General features: G+C 44.6%; 3 protein-coding genes and 1 long non-coding RNA gene across 4 annotated transcripts in view; 2 read left to right on the top strand and 2 right to left on the bottom strand.

Moving 5' to 3' along the window:
• The window catches only part of LOC140281498 (uncharacterized), a 72,902-nt gene that overhangs the window by 1,100 nt on the left and 47,281 nt on the right, over positions 1-24,521 (bottom strand). The gene's annotated exons all lie outside the window — the stretch shown is intronic.
• Positions 312-8,123, top strand: LOC140281500 (uncharacterized). The gene is made up of 9 exons (XM_072375932.1): positions 312-611; positions 877-930; positions 1,026-1,110; positions 1,904-2,034; positions 2,120-2,355; positions 5,418-5,533; positions 5,608-5,722; positions 6,028-6,128; positions 6,470-8,123. Exons 1-9 carry the CDS (start codon positions 365-367, stop codon positions 7,725-7,727), a joined length of 2,343 nt encoding a protein of 780 aa, XP_072232033.1. The 5' UTR covers positions 312-364; the 3' UTR covers positions 7,728-8,123.
• On the bottom strand, positions 11,607-15,554 carry LOC140281503 (ceramide-1-phosphate transfer protein-like). The gene is made up of 6 exons (XM_072375935.1): positions 15,464-15,554; positions 14,969-15,033; positions 13,348-13,535; positions 12,593-12,755; positions 12,313-12,509; positions 11,607-12,207 (listed from the first exon to the last, which is right to left on the bottom strand). The coding sequence occupies exons 1-6, from the start codon at positions 15,552-15,554 to the stop codon at positions 11,979-11,981; spliced, it is 933 nt and encodes a 310-aa protein (XP_072232036.1). The 3' UTR covers positions 11,607-11,978.
• On the top strand, positions 15,511-24,517 carry LOC140281505 (uncharacterized). Its single transcript, XR_011909767.1, has 3 exons — positions 15,511-15,597; positions 16,046-16,246; positions 23,412-24,517. It is a non-coding gene; the product is annotated as an uncharacterized lncRNA (long non-coding RNA).

Below are 24,521 nucleotides of genomic sequence, written 5' to 3'. Positions count from 1 at the left end.
TCCCCAGCTACATCTGTGGTGATTTCTGCAAACTTTTCCTCCAGCTGTTTCTTTTCAGTAAAACTTACTTTTCCATCAGATTAAAGACGAGCGAATATTTTTCATTAAATAGTAAAATGTTTCACTTTAAACACTTCATATGCTTTCTGTCTTATATTATGAATAAAAAGTGGGTGATAAGATTTGTAAATCAATTGAATTTTTTTATTTATTTTACTTTAATATGACTAAATAAATTAGTATTGTAAAGGTTGGCTAAACTAAACGAGTGTTTGTTTCTACACGGGCACTATTTGTAGTTGCACCAAAACCCGAGAAGGACTTCCGCAAAGTGCTGAAGTGCCGAATTCAGAGAAAATAAACCATGTTTTACTGGAGAAGCAGCAGAGGTGGTTCCGAGCAGCTCGACAGCCTCGGTAACATGTCAAAGACCGACATACTGAGAGGAATCATCACCGAGAAGCTGAGCACCGCCGCCCGGGAGATCTTAGCGGTGGTGGAGAGGACCGTAGCCGACTATGAGGAGGAGGCTTCGGGCTTCAGACAGCAGATCGAGCGGCAGAGCAGACAGATGGAGCTCCTGCAGCCTCAGGTCAAACTGCACAGACTTTGTAAGTGATGGAGTGAACTTACTGATGATCTAAAGGTGCTGAAAGTTGGATGAAATGTTTTTAATGTTGTTCATTTAGCTTTTTATTTACTTTCTGACAAACTTTGACTGAAATAAAGTGACATCTTTCTGCTTTTAATGAACCTAAAAGGCTCAGACTGATGTTAACGGGTCTTTGAATGTGTTTGAGCTGTTCCTGGCAGCGTTGAACAGAACCGGAGCTGAAGTATTGATCAGCTCCTGTTTCTTTCTGATTAAAAACAAAGCGATGGATCCGGATGAGCAGGACCAGGAGGAGCAGCAGGTCACGCAGCACACAGGTGTGTTCAACAGCCGAACACGTTACAGGCCTCTGTGGTTAACGGACAGTTGGGCCCCTCTGATCTTCCTCTGGGGTCGTTTCTGCTGTGTGCAGGTGTGGAGGACGCCGGGGGCCCGAGCGTCACCTGGTGCCAGGACGACGAGGAGCTGAAGGATCCGGATTATCAGACACCAGCGAGGTGACACATCCCAGTTTTTACAGAAAGACCACAGCAGCCGTCACCTTTAACAGCCGAGTTCATCTCAGAGTTAAACGGTTCATAGATGCAGAAATGTTCCAAAAGGAAAGAAACAGAGTTTTTTATCAGTTCTCAGCAGCTTTAAAGTGAATCTCTGGTCTGAGCTCCTTTATTCTCCAACACAGCCTGAACCCTCTGAGACGAGCTTTCTGTCATTTCTTTAAGGAGTCTTCAGGAATAGTTCTCCAGGCTTCTTGAAGGACATCCCAAAGCTCTTCTTTGGATGTGGGCTGCCTTTTGTTCCGTTCTCTGTCAGATGATCCCACACTGCTTCAATAATGTTGAGGTCCGGGCTCTGGGGAGGATTCATCCCTCCATAAGACCTGTTGCCACTGATTTTCAGTCCACTTCTTGTGTCATTTGGCACAGCTCAGCCTTTTCTCCCTGTTTCCCTTCCTTAAGAACGGCTTCTTGACAGCCACCCTTCCATGGAGCCCATTTCTGATGAGGCTTGGGCCAACAGTAGATGGATCAGCTGAAGGTCCAGATGCATCTCTCAGGTCCTGTCAGGTCACAGCTGGATTTTTTCCTCTTTCTTAAGGACATCACTTTCAGATCCTGTTATATTTAACCATCACATGTTCAGATACTTCAGTGTTTCTGTACTTTCTGCCCGACTTTACTCAGAACCAGAACCAGTCAGATTTTTCCATTTTCACAAACATGTGAATAGTTTTTGGTGTTTATTTGCAGCCAATCAGAACTGCTTTGTTACTTTGCTGTGATCCTCCAGGTCAGCTTCACCCAGAGTTTGGTTTGACAGGAAGAGGCCCAGCAGACCTCAGATCAGTGGCACACAGACCCATCTGGATCTCAGGGTCCGGTTCCTTCAGGACTCTCAGACTGAGGTGCTGTCCAACGCTGGTACGCTGTAAAGCCTTCAGTCTGCGGTCGGTTAAAGTAATAACTTCACATTTATGATCCACACCGAGTGTTTTCTTTGCTCCAGTGTTTCAGAAAAGTCCGCTCCAGGACCTGAGTTGTCCCGGGGGTCTGCAGGAGTCGGACTTCCTGGAGCTGCTGAGGTCCACCTTCCCTCAGCTGGCTGCGGGGGAACCTTTCGACCTCTTTATAACCGATAAGAGCAGGAGGCTGCAGCCTCTGCAGGTGAAGTCTCTGACTCCAGAGGAGGTGTTCAGCACCATCAGGTCCTCGGGAAACTCCGCCCTCTACATCCGACTGAAGGTCAGCCGGCCGCTCTGCTGTTTTTACTTCTGTTGAACGTTCAGGTGGGAGAACAAGGAGGAAGTGAAACATTTCAGGAAGTTTTTTAGACTCCAGAAGCTGTACCATGTGGGCCAGTTTCCTCTCTGGGAGGAAAGTATGGACCGGGTTTATCCACGGGGACGTTTTAGGGACTAAAGGATCGTGTTTGGAATGTTTTAGAGACTAAAGGATCGTGTTTGGGACGTTTTAGAGACTAAAGGATCGTGTTTTGGACGTTTTAGAGACTAAAGGATCGTGTTTGGGACGTTTTAGAGACTAAAGGATCGTGTTTGGGACATTTTAGAGACTAAAGGATCGTGTTTTGGACGTTTTAGAGACTAAAGGATCGTGTTTTGGACGTTTTAGAGACTAAAGGATCGTGTTTGGGACGTTTTAGAGACTAAAGGATCGTGTTTTGGACGTTTTAGGAACTAAAGGATCGTGTTTGGGATGTTTTAGGGACTAAAGGATCGTGTTTGGGATGTTTTAGGGACTAAAGGATCGTGTTTGGGACGTTTTAGGGACTAAAGGATCGTGTTTGGGACGTTTTAGAGACTAAAGGATCGTGTTTGGGACGTTTTAGAGACTAAAGGATCGTGTTTGGGACGTTTTAGAGACTAAAGGATCGTGTTTGGGACGTTTTAGAGACTAAAGGATCGTGTTTGGGACGTTTTAGAGACTAAAGGATCGTGTTTTGGACGTTTTAGAGACTAAAGGATCGTGTTTGGGACGTTTTAGAGACTAAAGGATCGTGTTTGGAACGTTTTAGAGACTAAAGGATCGTGTTTTGGACGTTTTAGAGACTAAAGGATCGTGTTTTGGACGTTTTAGGAACTAAAGGATCGTGTTTGGGATGTTTTAGGGACTAAAGGATCGTGTTTGGGATGTTTTAGGGACTAAAGGATCGTGTTTGGGACGTTTTAGGGACTAAAGGATCGTGTTTGGGATGTTTTAGGGACTAAAGGATCGTGTTTGGGACGTTTTAGGGACTAAAGGATCGTGTTTGGGACGTTTTAGGGACTAAAGGATCGTGTTTGGGATGTTTTAGAGACTAAAGGATCGTGTTTTGGACGTTTTAGAGACTAAAGGAACGTGTTTGGGACGTTTTAGAGACTAAAGGATCGTGTTTGGGACATTTTAGAGACTAAAGGATCGTGTTTGGGATGTTTTAGAGACTAAAGGATCGTGTTTGGGACGTTTTAGAGACTAAAGGATCGTGTTTGGGACGTTTTAGAGACTAAAGGATCGTGTTTTGGACGTTTTAGAGACTAAAGGATCGTGTTTGGGACGTTTTAGAGACTAAAGGATCGTGTTTGGGACGTTTTAGAGACTAAAGGATCGTGTTTTGGACGTTTTAGAGACTAAAGGATCGTGTTTTGGACGTTTTAGGGACTAAAGGATCGTGTTTGGGATGTTTTAGAGACTAAAGGATCGTGTTTGGGACGTTTTAGAGACTAAAGGATCGTGTTTGGGACGTTTTAGAGACTAAAGGATCGTGTTTGGGACGTTTTAGAGACTAAAGGATCGTGTTTTGGACGTTTTAGAGACTAAAGGATCGTGTTTGGGACGTTTTAGAGACTAAAGGATCGTGTTTGGGACGTTTTAGAGACTAAAGGATCGTGTTTTGGACGTTTTAGAGACTAAAGGATCGTGTTTTGGACGTTTTAGGGACTAAAGGATCGTGTTTGGGATGTTTTAGGGACTAAAGGATCGTGTTTGGGACGTTTTAGGGACTAAAGGATCGTGTTTGGGACGTTTTAGGGACTAAAGGATCGTGTTTGGGACGTTTTAGGGACTAAAGGATCGTGTTTGGGACGTTTTAGGGACTAAAGGATCGTGTTTGGGACGTTTTAGGGACTAAAGGATCGTGTTTGGGATGTTTTAGAGACTAAAGGATCGTGTTTTGGACGTTTTAGAGACTAAAGGATCGTGTTTGGGACGTTTTAGAGACCAAAGGATCGTGTTTGGGACATTTTAGGGACTAAAGGATCGTGTTTGGGATGTTTTAGAGACCAAAGGATCGTGTTTGGGACGTTTTAGAGACCAAAGGATCGTGTTTGGGACGTTTTAGGGACTAAAGGATCGTGTTTGGGATGTTTTAGAGACTAAAGGATCGTGTTTGGGACGTTTTAGGGACTAAAGGATCGTGTTTGGGACATTTTAGGGACTAAAGGATCGTGTTTGGGACATTTTAGGGACTAAAGGATCGTGTTTGGGACATTTTAGAGACTAAAGGATCGTATTTGGGACATTTTAGAGACTAAAGGATCGTGTTTGGGACGTTTTAGAGACTAAAGGATCGTGTTTGGGACGTTTTAGAGACTAAAGGATCGTGTTTGGGACGTTTTAGAGACTAAAGGATCGTGTTTGGGACATTTTAGGGACTAAAGGATCGTGTTTGGGACGTTTTAGGGACTAAAGGATCGTGTTTGGGACGTTTTAGAGACTAAAGGATCGTGTTTGGGACGTTTTAGAGACTAAAGGATCGTGTTTGGGACGTTTTAGAGACTAAAGGATCGTGTTTGGGACGTTTTAGAGACTAAAGGATCGTGTTTGGGACGTTTTAGAGACCAAAGGATCGTGTTTGGGACGTTTTAGAGACCAAAGGATCGTGTTTGGGACGTTTTAGAGACCAAAGGATCGTGTTTGGGACATTTTAGAGACCAAAGGATCGTGTTTGGGACATTTTAGAGACTAAAGGATCGTGTTTGGGACGTTTTAGAGACTAAAGGATCGTGTTTGGGACATTTTAGAGACTAAAGGATCGTGTTTGGGACGTTTTAGAGACTAAAGGATCGTGTTTGGGACATTTTAGAGACTAAAGGATCGTGTTTGGGACGTTTTAGAGACTAAAGGATCGTGTTTGGGACATTTTAGGGACTAAAGGATCGTGTTTGGGACATTTTAAGGACTAAAGAATAGTATTTGGGACATTTTAGGAACTAAAGGATCGTATTTTCTGCAGTTTGAGGAGTCTTCGTCATTCCTTCTGCTCCTGTGAGCAGTGTTGTGACTGGTTTTGTCCTTCTGGGTTTTTGCAGACAGCAGATGATCCTCAGAGCAGCTCTGACGACCTCTGTCCTCAACAGCACCAGGACCAGGACCAGGACCGGGTCGGATCCACGGCGCCGGCTGATCGGACCGAAGCAATGACGAGGTAATCTGAGACAGCAGAAGGCTGATGGTCTCTCACACCTTTCCATCTCAGAACAGCATGTTGTCCTCCGTCAGGTTATCGCCTCCCTCAGATCGGTCAGACAGGAGCAGGTGTGACCGAGCGAAGCTCAGCGATGAAACGGCGCTCTTTTCCCCCGGCTGTTCCGGTCAGACGAGCCCTCAGAAACCAGTAAGTAAAAAACAGGAAATATGAGGATTCATTTAGTAAATTAGTGTTTTTCTGCCGTCTTTAGAAGTTTGAAATGATTGAATCGGCTGTTTTTATGATCTGAATGAGGATCAGATTTAGGCTTTTTTGATTTGAGTCTCATGAAAACGGGATTTATTGGCTTTTCAATAGAAAGGTGGAGCAGAGCTGATGGTCCAACTCAAGCTGAAATTAATCAGTTTCATGACTGAAAGCTGCAGTTTTTACTTTAATGTGTCCTGAGACGCCTTCTGTCCACGGAGTCATGTGGGAATAAACTCTTTCAGGCAGGAGGAGAGAAGATGGAGGAGGAGAGTGAGGAAGAACTTCTACAGACAGATGCTGATCCTGTGGAGGTGAAGAGCGACGGATCCGGGCTCCGGACGAGGTAAAAGAGGACAGAAGAGCTGTCTGCTCCATTTAGATGGAAGAAGAAGAAGTGGAGATGTGATGAGTGAGGGTCAGCGAAGCAAAGATTGATGAATGTCTCAAACTGCAGTGAAAACTGTTTCCACTGTGAAATGATCCAGAAAAAGAGACAATCGCTGGATAAAAGTCTTTTCTGGAGACCCAGTTAGTATGTGCACGTTGGTCAGTGCATGGCTATCAGCAGAAAGCTAACAATGGGCTGCACCATTAGCAGAAGGTTAGCAGCAGAACAGCTGACGTGTTCTCTTGTTGCTGCAGCCTGTCAACACCTAATTAAGATGGATTTTTCCTCCTCTTCAGCCCCGTTAAATGTGCACGTGGTACCGGAGGGGGTGCTGAGTCCAGCAGCTCAACATCGCAGCAGAACCTGGAGACAGAGGGGGACGCAGCTGAGAGCGAAGACGAAGGTGAAGACGAGGCGTCGGCCGGAGACACCGACTGGGAACCAGATCCTGAGCCGGAAAGAGCAAAGCGTGAAGGAAAAGCAGAGACCAAAGGTGGTGTGAAGAGGCCTGAGAGGAGTAAAAAAGCCTGTGAAGTGTGTGGAGTCTGGTACAGGAACCTCGGCAGCTTGATCAGACACGCCTGGAGTCACGTGCACGAGCCGGGGGGGCTGTGTGGGGTCTGTGGGGAGAGTTTTGAGTCTGTGCACGAGGTGAAGGGACACCTCACAGATCAGCATAAAGCTCACAGCTGTTCACATTGTGGGAAGTCCTTCGTCTCCGTGTCCAGTCTCAACAAACACGCCGCGCTGCACACAGGAAGCAGCCGCTTTAAATGTAACGTCTGCAGCAAAGCCTTCACCAACACGTCCAGCCTGAGCGCGCACCGCTGGGTGCACGTGAAGGACAAACCGCACCGGTGTGACGTCTGTCAGAAGGCCTTCGGGATGAAGGCGCAGCTCACAGCTCACAGAGTGCTGCACAGCAGCAGGGAAGAGTACCGCTGCAACGTGTGCGGTAAGTCCGTCAGCAACCGCCGCTCTCTGGCCTTCCACCAGCTGACTCACACCGGCGAGCGGCGCCACGGCTGCGACGTCTGCGGGAAGCGCTTCAAACTGTCCAAAACGCTGAAGATGCACGAGAAGACGCACACGGTCAGAGAGCGGCCGTACCTCTGCCACATCTGCTGCAAGACCTTCATCTCCAACGCCACGCTGACGGCTCACGTGAAGACGCACAGCAGCGAGAGGCCGTTCGTCTGCAGCGTGTGCGCCAAAGGCTTCAGGGCCAAAGGCGAGCTGAAGATACACATGAGAGTCCACACCGGCGAGGCGCCGTACGGCTGCTCCGAGTGCGGCCGCTTCTTCAAACTCAAGAGCACCCTGAACAGCCACATCAGGAGCCATCTGGGCATCAAACGCTTTGTGTGTCAGGTGTGTGGGAAGGCGTGTTCGCGCCCGGAACACCTGACGGTCCACATGAGGACGCACAACGGGGAGAGACCCTACAGATGCACCGTCTGTGACAAAGCCTTCACCCAGAGCCACTGCCTGAAAACACACATGAGGAGCCACCAGGCTGCAGAAAGCTCCGCCCTGGAAGCATCAACGTCCTGAAGGAGCCGCAGGAGAACCGGAGAACCGGAGAACCGGCGACTTCACCATGTTAACTCCGAGTGTCTCTGGGTCTGTGAGCAGCAGCTTGTTTTTACAACAAAAGAAGCATTTAGGACACACAGCTCTTTAACTGATAAAAGCATTTTGGTATCAGCAGAAATTCAAAGCTGCGTTTAGGTTTAAAACACCTGAGATGAACCCGAAGCTATATTCTATATTTTATTAATTATGTCTACTGCAGTCATATCGTTTCCCTTCAGGGATGAATAAAGTATGATTGAATTTAACTGAACTGAAAGGTTTGGAAGCATTAATGGTTAAATCCACACTGTTCACGACCGGTTTCCTGCCCACAAACATGATTTCTTTGTGTTCTCTGATGTTTTTACGTGTAGTTTCAGGTCTAAAATACAAAATAAAATGATAGTTTGGTTCATAAGTGTTTTGCCTCCAGTCTTTTTGTGAAGCTGCAGTTTGTTGCCGCTGACACGTGGTGCAGTTACACACTGCCACCAGCAGACGGCGACATTTCCCCTCAACAGCTGGTGGATCTTATTGTTTCTCAGTCGGGTTCTGATATGACGGCTTGTTTTCTCTAGAAAATAAGCATTTAGAAATATTTTATTGTAACCGTCAGGATGTACAGCTGCATTATAACAGATAAAAGCCTTTCTGGTGATGGCATTGAAGAATAAAGCTGTGTTCAGGCTGAAAAACACCTGATGAGCAGGTGTAAATGTGGGAAATCAGCCTGTTCTCCTGAGCCTGAACGATGGTGCAACGGGCATCTTTACTGAGCTCAAAATAGTTCTAAAGTTGGTGAACAAATCTGAATCTAACATTTTCTGAAATTAGAATTAAACGGGTTGAAGGCTCACATATGATTGGATCATAATACTCCACAGCAGAGAGTTTTTATCCCACGTTAAAGGTTGTTACTCACACAGTCCTCGTGAAAAATGAGTCGTCAGCTCTCCGGACCGTGGGTCCGGTTGAATGAAATGAGCCGAAGTATCTGAGCAGCAGCCAGGATGAAGAAAAGAAAGAAACTGTTAAAAAAGTTAAACATATTGTTGTCTCCATTCATCATATTAATCACAGTTAGTTCGACTGGAGGAAAACAATTCAGTCGCTAAGAAAGTTAAAGGAATTGTGGGACAGAACCGATTCTAGAAGACTGGACTTTCATGAAGGAACCCTAGTCGAAAGAAAGGTTTCACAAGAAAATTAAGACTGAAAATGGTCTGACGATATCAGTTTGATTTAAAGTGACGGCTCAAAAGGGGAAATGTGACATTTGCTGGTTAGTTTGACCTGTTCACCTGCTGCTGGTTAGTTTGACCTGTTCACCTGCTGTGAGTCCTGCTGCTGGTTAGTTTGACCTGTTCACCTGCTGCTGGTTAGTTTGACCTGTTCACCTGCTGCTGGTTAGTTTGACCTGTTCACCTGCTGCTGGTTAATTTGACCTGTTAACCTGCTGCTGGTTAGTTTGACCTGTTCACCTGCTGCTGGTTAGTTTGACCTGTTCACCTGCTGCTGGTTAGTTTGACCTGTTCACCTACTGCTGGTTAGTTTGACCTGTTCACCTGCTGCTGGTTAGTTTGACCTGTTCACCCACTGTCAGTCCTGCTGCTGGTTAGTTTGACCTGTTCACCTGCTGCTGGTTAGGTTGACCTGTTAACCGGCTGTGAGTCCTGCTGCTTGTTAGGTTGACCTGTTCAACTGCTGTCAGTCCTGCTGCTGGTTAGTTTGACCTGTTCAACTGCTGTCAGTCCTTCTGCTGGTTAGTTTGACCTGTTCACCTGCTGTGAGTTCTGCTGCTGGTTAGTTTGACCTGTTCACCTGCTGCTGGTTAGTTTGACCTGTTCACCTGCTGTGAGTCCTGCTGCTGGTTAGTTTGACCTGTTCACCTGCTGCTGGTTAGTTTGACCTGTTCACCTGCTGTCAGTCCTGCTGCTGGTTAGTTTGACCTGTTCACCTGCTGCTGGTTAGTTTGACCTGTTCACCTGCTGTGAGTCCTGCTGCTGGTTAGTTTGACCTGTTCACCTGCTGCTGGTTAGGTTGACCTGTTCACCTGCTGTGAGTCCTGCTGCTGGTTAGTTTGACCTGTTCACCTGCTGCTGGTTAGTTTGACCTGTTCACCTGCTGCTGGTTAGGTTGACCTGTTCACCTGCTGTGAGTCCTGCTGCTGGTTAGTTTGACCTGTTCACCTGCTGCTGGTTAGTTTGACCTGTTCACCCGCTGTCAGTCCTGCTGCTGGTTAGTTTGACCTGTTCACCTGCTGCTGGTTAGGTTGACCTGTTCACCTGCTGTCAGTCCTTCTGCTGGTTAGGTTGACCTGTTCACCTTCTGTCAGTCCTGCTGCTGGTTAGTTTGACCTGTTCACCTGCTGCTGGTTAGTTTGACCTGTTCACCTGCTGTGAGTCCTGCTGCTGGTTAGTTTGACCTGTTCACCTGCTGCTGGTTAGTTTGACCTGTTCACCTGCTGCTGGTTAGGTTGACCTGTTCACCTGCTGTCAGTCCTGCTGCTGGTTAGTTTGACCTGTTCACCTGCTGCTGGTTAGTTTGACCTGTTCACCTGCTGCTGGTTAGGTTGACCTGTTCACCTTCTGCTGGTTAGTTTGACCTGTTCGCCTGCTGTGAGTCCTGCTGCTGCTTAGTTTAACCTGTTCACCTACTATTTGTTAGTTTGACCTGTTCGCCTGCTGTGAGTCCTGCTGCTGCTTAGTTTGACCTGTTCACCTGCAGCTAGTTAGTTTGACCTGTTCACCCGCTGCTGGTTAGTTTGACCTGTTCACCTGCTGTCAGTCCTACTGCTGCTTAGTTTAACCTGTTCCCCTGCTGTCAGTCCTGCTGCTGGTTAGTTTGACCTGTTCACCTGCTGCTGGTTAGTTTGACCTGTTCACCTGCTGTCAGTCCTGCTGCTGGTTAGTTTGACCCTGTTCACCTGCTGTGAGTCCTGCTGCTGCTTAGTTTGACCTGTTCACCTGCAGCTAGTTAGTTTGACCTGTTCACCCGCTGCTGGTTAGTTTGACCTGTTCACCTGCTGTCAGTCCTGCTGCTGGTTAGTTCGACCTGTTCACCCGCTGCTGGTTAGTTTGACCTGTTCACCTGCTGCTGCTTAGTTTAACCTGTTCAGCTGCTGTGAGTACTGCTGCTGGTTAGTTTGACCTGTTCACCTGCTGCTGGTTAGTTTGACCTTTTCACCTGCTGCTGGTTAATTTGACGTGTTCCCCTGCTGTCAGTCCTGCTGCTGGTTAGTTTGACCTGTTCACCTGCTGCTGGTTAGTTTGACCTGTTCACCTGCTGCTGGTTAGTTTGACCTGTTCACCTGCTGCTGGTTAGGTTAACCTGTTCGCCTGCTGTGAGTCCTGCTGCTGCTTAGTTTGACCTGTTCACCTACTGCTGGTTAGTTTGACCTGTTCACCTGCTGCTGGTTAATTTGACCTGTTCACCTGCTGCTGGTTAGGTTAACCTGTTCACCTGCTGCTACTTAGTTTGACCTGTTCAGCTGCTGCTGGTTAGTTTGACGTTTTCACCTGCTGTCAGTCCTGCTGCTGGTTAGTTTGACCTGTTCACCTGCTTTAAATATATTTAAATCCGCTGAAATCAACAGGAACACCTGATAGGAGCTGACATCAGAGAGCTGAGACCGTCAGTCTGTAGGTTGGATATCAGCCTCTGATTCTCAGTATCATCATCAGTGTAACAATAGGAACTATTGTTGGGAACCTTTGTTTAGTTCCGGGTGTGACACGGACGTGTTTTGAAGTGACACCACCTGAGTTACCGGACCGAGCTGATTGTAACATGGTGGCAGTAGATGAGTGTGTAGAAAGCCCTCTATATTTCTCAATTTGATCTTATTGTGAAGAAAAATCAAAGATGGGGTCGTTTGGTGAATTTTATTCACATATTCAGCAGAGAGGCGCGTTACCAGAGCAGCAGATTCCTGAACACAGTATGTTGTTTGAGTCTTTTCATGTCTCTGGAAAACACGCAGGTGCCTCCATGTTTGCATCTTCTGCAGAGACTGTAAAAGGTGTGAGTGTGATATCGTAGTTCCAACAACTGCAGCTTTAAAACCGCCATAAAGTGTGAAGATGTTTAGTTTCTCTCTGAAATAAACAGCTGGGAACCATGAAAGTCAGTTTAGTAAAACATAAAATCGTAACAAAGTGTCGGCGCCTCGCTGGACCTCCTCAGGTTGTACTTCTGTTTGTTTCCGACTCTCCGGGTTTGCTCGCCGGTTCAGGGCAGCTCCAGCATGTCGGACTCGGTCAGGATTTGTTGTGTCCGCGTGTGCACCAGCGTCAGGGCGTGGATGATGACTCGCAGGATGGGTGTGGCCTCCTGCTGTGTCTGCACACACACCAGCTGCAGGAAGTACTGCCTCTCAGGGAGGGCGAGGAAGACGAACTCTGCGGCCTGACGGAGCACCCAGGGGTGGTGGGGGGCCAGCGCCACCCTGTAGGCGTCCCTGAGCCAAGACACCAGAAAACAGACTGAGCAGAATCTTCTGCACTGACTCAGACGCTCAGATTTATTTATTAATCTATTGGCGTCTAAATTCACGTGCTGCTACCTGCTCAGCTCTCCGGGCGTTTTGAATCGTCCGTCAGCGTCCGGACCCTCGGACAAACCCTGCAACATCAGCTTCAACCAGAGGAGGGACCGATGCAGCCGGAGCAGCGTCCTGCAGCCCGAATCTGTGCGATGGTAGAAGCTGACAGCACCCGCCTTTAGCTCCGCCTCCACCATGGATCGAACCGATCGATACACCTCAGGAAAAGACACATGAAAAATGAGCTGAGAATCAGCATCGTGGCGTCGTGGCGTGTTTCGGTTACGATCTGTCGTCTCACCCCGCTCTGCAGTCCAAACGCTGCCGGGGTTTGTCGTCCAGAATCAGCCGGTTTCCCACCAGCCTCCAAACTGTGTTTCAGAGACAGCTCTCGGATCAGCGAAATCTTTTCTTTCACCTTCTGAGAGAAGAAACTGACGACCGTCCCGAGAGACTCCATGAAACTGAAGACCAAAACAAATCAGATCCATCATGTAGCCATTCGGTGATTCTTACTGTTTGTCTCTTCCTTCTTTGATCATTTGGACTTCAGTTTATGGGATTAAGGTTATACAGGGTCCCTGTACTGCACAAGGGTTACAAAAGCTTGGCTCCTACATAGTTTAATTGGTCATAAATTAGAAATACTTCCTCCATTGTTCATCTTGAAGACGTTGATGTTAACGTGCTGAGATTAGGTCTAAGCAACAATACTCACACTTATAATTCTGGTTAAAAACTAAAAGAATAAATCTTCCCCTGTTGTCGTTGGTCTGTAGTCCTGATTGGAAACACTGAATCTGATACATTTCCTCCTCTTGGACCCACCTCTCTGTCTTAAAGTCTCCCTCTTCTTTAAGGGACCCAGATGGTCAGCTAGTCACCAAAACGGCCCCCAAAGCCCCAGATGATGGGATAGATAACTACAGCTAAGTGATCCCTCAGAAAAAGGGGGCATCTCACCTCTACAAAACAGAGTTATGGCTAAGAGGAGGAATCTAAGGCTGCAGCGCCCCTAAAAACGCTGCAGATGTACAGCTCGAGCTGTTTGCTTACTTGAGGAGCTGATCCCAGCTCTGCAGGTATGACTCCAGCAGGATGTCGTCATCATCAGCCATGCTGGACCTGAGATGCTCGAGCAGACGCCAGGTCTGAAACGACTGACCAGGACACTCCTTTATGAGGGGTCGGACTTTCTGGGGCACCACCCACCCCTCCATTGGAGGGACCAACGGAGGATCCAACTGAAAGATAAAGAAGTAAACAAAAACAGGAGATGTTACTTTAACTGTTTAACAAGGTGTCCCCTCAACAGATTTCTATCTTTTAAAAAATCCATCCTGTTGGCGGCAGAGTTCCGGCGTAAAACTTCAGTTTCCTTCAGTCTCTTTCCCGCTCTTTAAATCAAACTTCAGCTGCAGAACTCCTTTAAAGGTGCCTCCAGCTGTTTTTAAACAGTCTAAAGAGCTGAAAGTAATAACAGGCTTCTTTTGTGTGTGTGTAAGATTTCTACATGTTATATCCATTTTTTATTGTGTATTGTCTGTTTTTTATGATACCTGCCTTCGGACATTGGATGAAATTTAGCAACTGTGCTAACTCCTGCATAGTTCCATTGATGCTTTAGCTGATATGTTGATTAATGTGCATCGTCCTAATCAAATGAATAATAAATAAATAAATAAACCTTTTAAACACAAGAGGCGAGTTTATTTGCTCATGCAGCGTGACGAAGAGCAAAGTTACAGCAAATCATATGAATCACATCCTGCCAGTATTTACATTTTTGACCATTTAAAGGTTAAAAGTGATACACTTTCATCCCTTTATGTTAGAGAAATGTTCAAAGGTCAGTTTGCACATTAAGATACAGTAAGCCATGTTCACAGTTCAACATTTAAAGTTCTGAACATTTTCATTTCTAAAGTATGTCACTCCTTAAGTTGGCTCCGCCTCCTCTGCTAAGCCCCGCCCACTCACATCCACCCTGCTGGACGGATGAAGCCAGCTTCTGGTGGAAATGTTCTGCTGTCAGCTGTACTGAGGACCATGCATCTTCCATCCAGCAGCAGCCTCAGAGGATATAAGAGCCCAGTGGATAAACTATATCTGAGGCTAATGTTCCAGCAGAGTTAGCTAAAGACTGTGAATGTGCAGCAGCCACTTTTCATCCCACTGTTTTAACAACTTGGTCCATTACTGTCGATGAGAAAGCATGATTTACTAGCATCTGCTGCTAACTTACAGCTACGCTGCTAAACTATTTCCCTCTGGGATCAATAGATTTCAGGTGAGCTGCTGAACTCACCAAAAAGTGAGGGTTAGGAAAACAGAGAGGTGTCCCAACAGGGCTGAGACAGAGAGCCGCTGTGCTGAAACCAACATTTAGACCAAAGTTTGTCTCATTTATTTGAATAAGACCTCAGTTAAAAAGGGCATAATAAACCACCTTTAATTTGACTGTTGGGGACCAAGTTATTGTATTTAAACCTGCCAAAATGACTCTCAAATACATCTGATGAAAAAGAAGGACTTTTTGTATTAAAAATGTCATGTTTTAACTTATCTTTAAGTCAGAGTTTGATTTTAAGTCTCCTGATGGTCCGTAGCATCAAGTGCTAAGGAATAAAATGAATATATCTACATTTAAGAGCAATTTTAAGTGTGTTGGTCGTACCGTTTGGCTGTAAGAGGTCAAACATGGCAGCCAGGCGGAGCCACAGTCTCGTACTCCACCCTGAGCTGAGGAACAGAAATAAAACTGATGAAGGATAAAAATGACTCAATAACAAACAGATCAATTCTAACCGGTAACCATTTAAATTCAATTTAACATTCAAATCTAAATAATAGAAGGTGGGACACTGGAAAGATTAAAGTGGACTAGTTTTCTTTGTTTTGTCTGAAATTATATGATAAACTTCGTGTTTTCTGACAGTTCATACAGCAGAAGCTTCCAGAAAACCGGCCAATCAGAAGAAAGGCCGCTTTTCAGGAGGCGGAGCTTAAAGAAACAAGAGCTAATGTCACCTGTTGTGCTAAAAAGGGATATTTCTTTAACTTCAAAGTGACCGTAGCACAGCAGGTCCCCTTTAAATACTCTGTAAATAGTTGAACTGAGTGAAGGTGGAGCCAAAATGGCCGACCAGTCCGAGTGACGGAGGAAACTCACGTAACCAGAAGGAGCTGCTGAAGAGGAGCAGGGTCAGCATGGCCGACAGCATCAGGTAACGAAGCAGCGGCGTCTGTCTGAGGAAAACCATGGCGACAACAACACGCACTCTTTCTCTTTGAATCCTGCTTCAGGTTAGAAAACGCACATTGTTTGTAAGCCGTCACCTCATCACATGCTCGTTCATTTCCACAGAAACACACACACAGGAACACACACCTCAGCACAACCTTTGAACTTGACCTTCGTCCTCTCAGCCTGTTTTATCTCACGTAAACACACAGTCTTCCTCTGTGGAATGTGCTGGCTTTGATTTCTGAGCCAGATTTCAGTCAGATTGGGGAGGCCTGGAGGTCCTGGAGCTGGACGGCTCGGCCTGTGGTTCTGGTCAGAGATCCGGGCTGTAGAGCTGTAAAACTACCGTTAAGGCAGAGCAAACCTGATTCAAGCATTTATCACCAGATATTTCTGAGTTTAAATAGACTTCACATGTGATCAAAACAAGAATAAACAAGATAATTGTGTAAATATCAGCCATAAACTCTGCTTCATACTCTGATCTGTCAGAACTTCTGTCCTCAGACAGATGGTACCAGACAGGAAAAGAAGAACCACAGACTGCTGAACTGCTTCACCATATTGAACAGAGAGCAACAACAGCGAGCCTGTAACTGACAGTGGCATGTTCATTCAGTTCAATTCAAGACAATTATAAACCTGCATCAAAGTATGAAACTGGACAAGGACAGCAGGGGGAATCAGGCGTTAAATGTATTTCACGGGGTGAGTTTATTGGCTTTTATGTCAGATTGTATTGTGACAGACAGCCACCATGTTTCAGCTGTGTTTACACCATTAAAGTAAAAATATCTTTAATTCTCTCCTAACAAAACCTGGACCAGGATATGCAGCTTAAATTAGATGAAAGGATGGTTTCTGAGGAAATTGTTTTAAATTAAGTCGACAGAATTTTACATTTACTGAATGCTTTTTAATTGGGAGTCTGCGCGGCTGTCGCACGTTTTATAGATTTTTAGCAATGGAATCAAGCACATAAATGATTTTTAATAATATATTTACATCGTTTTCTTCTGTAAAAGACGTCTGTCGTGTATGCGGTGGGTTGTGAAGTAAATCAGTAAATCTGAGTTTATTATCGGTCCTTAAAGGCAGCACGCAACGTACTTTATATTTCAAACTTCAAAACGTTAAAAAGTGTTGGGTTTTCTTATTTTGTTTGTTTGTTTTTTGTATTTGCTTGTGAAATATTGATCAGGATACAAATCTTCGCAGTCAGACAGATTTGGAGCAGAATTATATGACAAACAGTTGCTAAACGGGACTGTTTGTGTGAATGAGTGGAGTGACCTTATAGCCCCATCTGGTGGGCACCGCGGGGAGGTTGGAGCAAGAGAAGAAGGCCATCATTCCCAGCAGCACAGCATCTATATTATTAAAGCAATATATTATTGCTTAAATAATAAATATTCCTCCAAAGAGTTACTTGGATACGCTTTGACAGTGAGGATAACAGTTGCCCATTCTTTGAAAACAACGTTGAGGATACAGAACATGTGTTTTTTTCAGGGTTTTGGTTAGCTGGAAATAAATGGCTGAAACGTCTCTTTTAACTCTGCTCTCGAAAGATAAAATAATATTTGGCTTAATATTAAAAAACAAAGAAGATGAACTGTGTATCAATGTTGTTTTATGTCTTGCTAAATGTTTTATATATGTTTGTGTTTCTGTTTCTGTATTTATCAGACGCTTTTATCCAAAGCGACTTACAAATGAAGATATAACAGCTTTATAAAAAGCTAACAATAAGCTCCATAGAAGGAACCCAGGAGTCCGACTCTGTCAGAGGGGACAGAGTAGAGATAGGGTGCAGGCATAGAAGGAAGTGCAGAAAGATAAAGTGCAGAGATAGAGGGGGGAGGGAAGTACAAGGTAAGTGCTGGGATAGGAGATGCTCTCTGAAGAGCTGGGTTTTCAGGAGCTTCTTGAAGATAGACAGGGACGCCCCTGTTCTGGTAGCGCTCGGTAGGTCATTCCACCATCGTGGGACGACACATGAACAGAGTTTGGATTGTCTTAGGCGTGGTGTAGGAGCTGCTAGACGACAATCCTGGGACCAACGGAGGGACCCAGTTGGGACATAAGCCTTTGCAGGAGCATTCAAGTAGATGGAGCCGCTCCATTAAGCTCTTTGTAGCTAAAATCAGGGACTTGGATCTGATGCAGGCGGCTAAGGGCAGCCAGAGGAGCTCAATGAACAGAGGGGGGACGTGTTCTTTTAGGCTGATCCAAGACCAGACGCACCGCCGCGTTCTGGACCATCTGCAGAGGTTTCACAGGCTGGAGACCAGTTAGGAAACCAGTTAGGAGACCAGTTAGGAGACCAGTTAGGAGACCAGTTAGGAGACCAGTTAGGAGAGCATTACAGTAGTCAAGGCGGGAGATGAACCATGGCCTGCACCAGGAGCTGGGGGGCATGTTGGGTCAGGTATGGTCTGATCTTTCTTATGTTTAGTAATGCAAAGCGGCACGAACGAGCAACCGAGGTAACGTGATCTTTGAAGGTTAGTTGGTCATCAATCATGACACCCAAGTTTCTAGCAACCTTTGATGGAGCAAGAGATAGGGTTTCGTTCGGTTTGGATGCAGATGCTGTGGTGTATGGTTGGTTTGGCTGGGAAGACAAGCAGTTCAGTTTTTGGGAGGTTAAGTTGGAGGTGATCATCCATGTTGATATGTCAGTGAGACAGTCTGGGATTCGTGCTTCGTGCTTCTTCTTCGTGGATTCAGCTGAGACCGTGTGGTCGTCAGGTGGGAATGACAGATAGAGCTGGGTATCATCAGCATAACATTGGTATGAGAAGCCATGTGATCGGATGATCTATCCCAGTGAGTTGATGTATATGGCAAAGAGAAAAGGTCCCAGTACTGAACCTTGGGGGACACCTGTGGCGAGGTGGTACGCTGCAGAAGTGTGACCAAGCCAGGATACTTTGAAGGACCGACCAGTGAGGTACGATTCAAACCAGGAGTGTGCTCTCCCTGTGATGCCCATGCTAGAGAGCATGGACAAAAGGATACTGTGGCTGACAGTGTCAAATGCAGCCGATAAGTCGAGCAGGATAAGTACAGAGGACTTAGCTGTCGCTCTGGCTTCTTTTAAGGCTTCTGTCACAGCCAACAGCCGTTTCGGTGGAGTGTCACTTTTAAACCCAGATTGGTTTGGGTCAAAGAGGTTGTTATGTGAGAGGTAATCGGTGACCTGCTTAAAGACCTTTTCAATGATTTTAGACAGAAACGGGAGGAGAGAGACCGGCCGATAATTCTCCACATGAGTTGGAGGGAGGGAAGGTTTCTTGAGCTTGAATGTGGTAGGAAATGTGCCCGATGTCAGTGAAGCATTAATCACATGCGTGACTGCTGCAGTTACAGTGGGAGCAATGGATTGGAGAAGATTAGTGGGAACGGGGTCCAGCGGGCATGTAGTAGCACGGCTACATGTGAGAAGTTTAGACACACTGCTCTGAGTGAGAGGGGTAAATGAGGAAAATGATGCAGTAGGACTTCTGCATGCAGATTTTGTGGTACCAGGTTCGGTAAAATGTTTGCTTATAGCTGCCACTTTGTCAGTAAAAAATGAGGTGAAGGTGTCTGCTGTTAGATTGGTAGCAGGTGGCGGAGGATTAAGTAGAGTTTTGAAGGTAGAATACATTTTCCGGGTGTCAGTTGTACTATGAATCTTGTTGATGTAGAAAGTCTTTTTTGCATCAGTAACACTGGATGCGAATGATGACAGTAGCGCCTGGAGTTTAGCTAGATCTGTCGGATCTTTTGACTTGTGCCATTTCCTTTCGGCAGCTCTGAGATTGGTGCTCAACGCTCGGAGAGTATCATTAAGCCAGGGGTGAGACTGGGAGGATCGGGCGGGTTTGGTGGATAGAGGACACAGACTATCCAGAGATAAGCTCAGTGTAGAGCAAAGGGACTCCATGGCATCTTTAACCATGGTCTTCTTGGGAGACTCACTCTGAACTGAATGAAATAGTGGTCAGAGAAATGCAGAGGTGTGATAGATAGGGCCTCTGTGGCACAGTTTCTTGAGAACAGGAGATCGAGCACTTTGCCAGATTTATGGTATAGTATCAGAAAATCAGAAGAGTTAGGACTGTCCAGGTGGATGTTCATGTCACCAAGGACAATTATAGGACAGTCATGCTCCGAGATATAAGAGAGGAAGATGTCTAGTTCATCTAGAAAGTTACAGAGTTGTCCTGGTGGGCGATATACGACAATCATATACAAAAACAGAAGCAGAATTGTATTTTTCTCCAATTTTGTTGCCTTTCGAAATGAATTTAATGTGTACTTAATGGATCCAGAGCCCAGAAATGATATAATGTTATGAGTAATCCCCCAACGACAGAAAACTGAACCAATGCTGCATTCCTCTTGTATTTTGTACTACTGCCTTAATCTATTAATATATTGTGTGCTTATTTTGTTTTTTCTATTTTATTGCCATTACTTATATTTTATTGAACATTTTGTTTGAAATCTTCCCTTTGAAGCTGTTATTTTTGACGGTTGAAACTTCCATGTTTACCAGTTAATGTAAATGTTAAATGGTGCAATAAAGTTTTGCTTTTTTTCGGTAGCGGTTAGAGTCAGACTCCCCCTGGTGGCAGAAAACAGTATTACAAAAACAAACTGTTTTCACCAGAGCCCCGTCACACAAAACAAAGAAACATATTCAGACCACAGGAAAAATGTGTAAATATAAGAATTATTCATCTTTTTTAAGAATTCAGTGCAATACAGTGCAAATAAAACTGAAATAACAACCGCCAGGAGGCTACAGACATTCAGAGGCTACTTCAGAATATCAAACTACATAAATACACTAAAAAGAGCACAAAAGTCTTCATGGCATTCATATTAGTTGAATGTCTAATGGTTTTAATATATTTAATATATATATTTAATATAACAAAGACAGAAAGGAGTGTTTTTTATTAGTGTGTAGATATTTGTGGATATGTAATTTGGCTAAATATATAAGTTTAATGATATAAATTGGGGTTTTTTTTGGCAGATGGATAGTCAGTGAAGCCAAACAATATATGTTCAAAACAAAAGGAAAAATGTGGTTCAATACAAGTGGAAATCAAGTTGCAACATCTGTGAATTATTTTAAAAGATACTTCTTTTACTTTCTTATTTATCATATATTTAGCTGGTAAGTTCCAGTTCTTTTTCCAGTCACGGCTATCAATAAAGGTGTTCCAATAAGGTACCACATATGGGATTGATACGATGTCTTTCTGAAATAATGAGCGTATACCACGATTATGTGTTGAAGAGAAACAGATCTGACCAGTTTCAAGTTTGGTTGGCTCAATGGGTAAAAATGTTGGATTCGTCCTGCTGCCATACTTTTAATTAACATAATTATTCCATCAGGGATTGCATTTATAATAATATTAAATTTACTAATAAGGATTATGATACTATATTTTAATTCAAAGTCTTGATATGTCATTAACGACCCATCTGGGTTCTGACAGTTGAAACTGTCATGTTTACCAGTTTATGTAAATGTTAAAAGGTGCAATAAAGAAAAAACCCAAGCGGCGCAGGAAAGTGACGTCAGTTGCCGCTCTCCTTCTGGGTTTATTGGGCTCACCTGCACACAACATGGCGCTCCCTGACACCATTGCGCAGTCCCTGTTAGAATTAGCTTCCCATGTGGAGTTAAACACAGTTTCTGAGTCGGATTCCTGTGACAGACTTGAGCAGATTATAGAGAACTTGGCTGCAAACTCTGCCGTCACAGATACGATGTCAGCGAAGCTGCCCGAGCTAACTGGCTCTCAGTCCTTCAGCGACTCGACGCCGCGGCGCCTGAGAGGGGACTTTTTTTTAAGCAAAGGTCAGCAGCAGACGTGCTGTGGTGGCTGATTATGTTGTGTTTTACTAGAAAGTATTTCTATTAGCACCGCTGCATATTAGAGGAGCCACTGTTTTCCTTTACATATATGTCACATGACTTTTGAAAACTAATAAATCTGTTGCCATGCTTGAAGCGAGCTTCTATTTCTCATCCTGCCACATTTTGTGTCCCCTGTCCTCGGATCTTTACCTCATCACCAAGTGTTCTTGTTCCCTACATACTTTAGGCGATGCCAGTTACTGCAGTAAATGTGAGGGTGTTTTGTCTTTATTTACTGCAGATGTGTGGGGGACACAGATTCTTCTGCCACATTTTGTACAGTGAACAGAGCAAAGTTAAGCTCATATGACATGACTGTGAAAAGCCAGAAAATTGTTCAGTTTTTAAACAAAATATTTTTTATTTCGCCTTTTCTTGAACTATGATATTTTCAAACCATATACATAGAATTAGTTTTGCTGAAAAGACCTTTGGCTGGTTCCACATGATCAGAGGGCAACAGGAACTCAAATAACCTCTTGTAATGGTGTGGGGGGGATTTGTTCTTGGCACACTTTGGGCCTCGTTTGAGCATCGTTTAAATGCTTCAGCCTTCCTGAGTATCGTTGCGGACCATCTCCATCCCTTTATGAGCACAGAGCACCATCTTCTGATGGCTGCCTCCAGCAGGATAATGCACCGTCTCACAGAGCTCATATCATGAGTTCCCTGGACTCCAGCGGCCTCCAGTCACCAGATCTCAGTCCAGCAGAGCAGCTTTGGGATGTGCTGGAGGGAGATTCCCATCATGGATGTGCAGCCGACACATCTGAAGCAGCTGTGTGATGCTGTCATGTTAATATGGACCCAAACCTCTGAGGAATGCTTCCAACGCCTTGTTGAAAGTGTGCCACGAAGAATTAAGGCAGTTCTGAAGGCAAAAGGGGGTCCAACCTTTTACTGGCAGGGTGACCTAATAAAGTGGCTGGTGAGGTGCTTATTGGAGTAATTAAGCATGATTTAAAGTAATTGGTTATTGCCTAATGTTTGTATGGAATAAGAACGAAGGTGACACGAAATGTGGCAGGATGAGAAATAGAAGCTCCCTTCAACCATGGCAAAGATCAATCCTCAACAGAGTTAGTAGCGTATTCAAACGTCATGTGACATATATGTAAGCAACCCCATGAAAAATACAGTATTTTATTGCTGGTTATGTGCAAGTTCATTAAGAGCTGTGTCTGTGACTGCAGTTGCTTTGAATAGCCACAAGAGGGCGCTTCATGTACATTCAGTGAGGGCGCGCTTTGCATGCTGGGAAGGAGACGCGCCAGTCAAGCAGCGACACTGATGCCACGTGCGGGATTATTAACGTTTTATGGGAAGAATATTGTTTCCGTTCATGGACACGAGTTATAGGTTTTTCAGAGAGTCCCTATAGGCTGCGAGCGGAGAAATGACTGTGATTTGTTTTCTTTAGCGAGGACTCCGGTGAGTTTTCTGGTTGTGTGCTAGGTGCTAATATGCTAACCGATAAGCTCATTTCTGTCATTATGAATGCTAATGTTGAACGTTGTTATGTTTCTTAAAAAGCAATTGAAAGTTGACTGTAAATGTTGCAAAGATGTTTCAGTGAGTTGGTTTACTGAGTATGAGCTGTAAATGTTATTGTTCACATGACTGCGCCTTTTTGGACGCCATGTTCAAGGTTGATGAGTAAATTGTAAATTATATGTATACTTACAGGGTTTTCTCTGATTTTCTGATGTGAACACTGTGTTAAGTTCATTTAGAGATGGTTGAAACATGATAATTGATACAGATAAAAGATAATAATTTGTGCAACATGGTTAATGTAAAAGACTCACATTAATGGTGACTTCAGTTTTTTTTTATATATCTCATGATAAAGTTGTTTATAGGTTGCATTTGAGTAGGAGAGATACAATAAATATAGTTCTGTACAGAAATTGATTGATAACTTTATATTCTGCCATGCAGATTGTTTTTTCTGGATCTACATCGATTCGGACAGTGTTGATAAGGACCAGGAGCTCCCGTCTGAGAGAGGAAGAGGATGCTCAGTCCTCCTCATCTTTGTGAAAGTCACAGCTGGATCAGATAAGATCTGAACAACGTACTGCGCGCACACACACACACACACACACACAATCTGAATGGATTTGTGTAAATAAATGTTTGTGGTTATCGTGCACATCAGCCTGCAGCAGGATCCGAGGACTAAATGTGTTAAATATTGTGTAATATTTGTTCATATTTAACTGATATATAAAGTGAACAACTCATGACAGACGGCCAGGACAGCGGCACGGCTGGAGACTTCTTCCAGCGTGTTATTGGACACGCTTCTTCACAGTATTCGTGGAACAGAGCGGCCTCTGATGTCACTCCTGCGCCGCTTGGGATGCGGATCCAAATTGAATGATGGGAATCAGTGTCCTTTATCATTTGAATGAAGTCACTAAATGAGCAGCGTTAAAGAAAAAATCAGTAATAATAATAAATCATAATTTGTTATTCGTCTTATTTAATAATGTAGAATATATTCTGAAAATGAAAAGGCGTTTCTGTTGATGCATTTTAACTTGGATCGAGGTGCAGATTCGCTTCAGCTACGATCTCATTACTGCAGAGATGAAGCTTTGTTTCTGAGGGCACAGCGCCCCCACCTGTCCACGTTTATTACACCAACGAGCAACAAAAACCACACAAAGCTGATGACAAAGGGATTTATTGATGGTAAAATGACACATCTGCAGATCTAACTCACACCGATGAGTTTGGTGCATAATTCAATGCGTCTCGCCTCCTTGTGCAAAAAGTATTTGTGCATATGTGTTCTTGTGCTTATCTTTGAGGTAAAACTAAAGGTTTGATCAAATCTAAGGGAAGACCAAAGGTTTTCCAACACTTCGGAACAGGATTTATGGCTTTTAGGCAGAATTAGGATTTTCTTTTGGTTGCTTGGAAAGTGCAGAGGTGAAAATAAAGCTGTTAAATAGAGGAAAAGGGGGCTTTCTGGGTTAAAATTCAGTGTTTCTGAAGGTGTGGAAGGAAAATGGAGCTGTGACACATCACATGAACAAGAAG

This window comes from Leuresthes tenuis, unplaced genomic scaffold, assembly GCF_036924035.1.
Source record: "Leuresthes tenuis unplaced genomic scaffold, fLeuTen1.0.hap1 SCAF_22, whole genome shotgun sequence".
In the NCBI taxonomy this organism is placed as follows: Eukaryota; Metazoa; Chordata; class Actinopteri; order Atheriniformes; family Atherinopsidae; genus Leuresthes; species Leuresthes tenuis.
Note: the sequence above shows the minus strand (reverse complement) of the source record. Positions and strands in the feature narration are given on the sequence as shown.

Coding starts and splice junctions, on each gene's coding strand:
- LOC140281500 (XM_072375932.1), top strand. CDS start 365: ATGTTTTACTGGAGAAGCAGCAGAGGTGGTTCCGAGCAGCTCGACAGC. Junction 612..876: donor GGTCAAACTGCACAGACTTT/GTAAGTGATGGA, acceptor TTAAAAACAAAG/CGATGGATCCGGATGAGCAG. Junction 931..1,025: donor GCAGGTCACGCAGCACACAG/GTGTGTTCAACA, acceptor TGCTGTGTGCAG/GTGTGGAGGACGCCGGGGGC.
- LOC140281503 (XM_072375935.1), bottom strand. CDS start 15,554: ATGGTTTTCCTCAGACAGACGCCGCTGCTTCGTTACCTGATGCTGTCG. Junction 12,510..12,592: donor CGTTTGGACTGCAGAGCGGG/GTGAGACGACAG, acceptor TCTTTTCCTGAG/GTGTATCGATCGGTTCGATC. Junction 12,208..12,312: donor ACGCCCGGAGAGCTGAGCAG/GTAGCAGCACGT, acceptor GTCTTGGCTCAG/GGACGCCTACAGGGTGGCGC.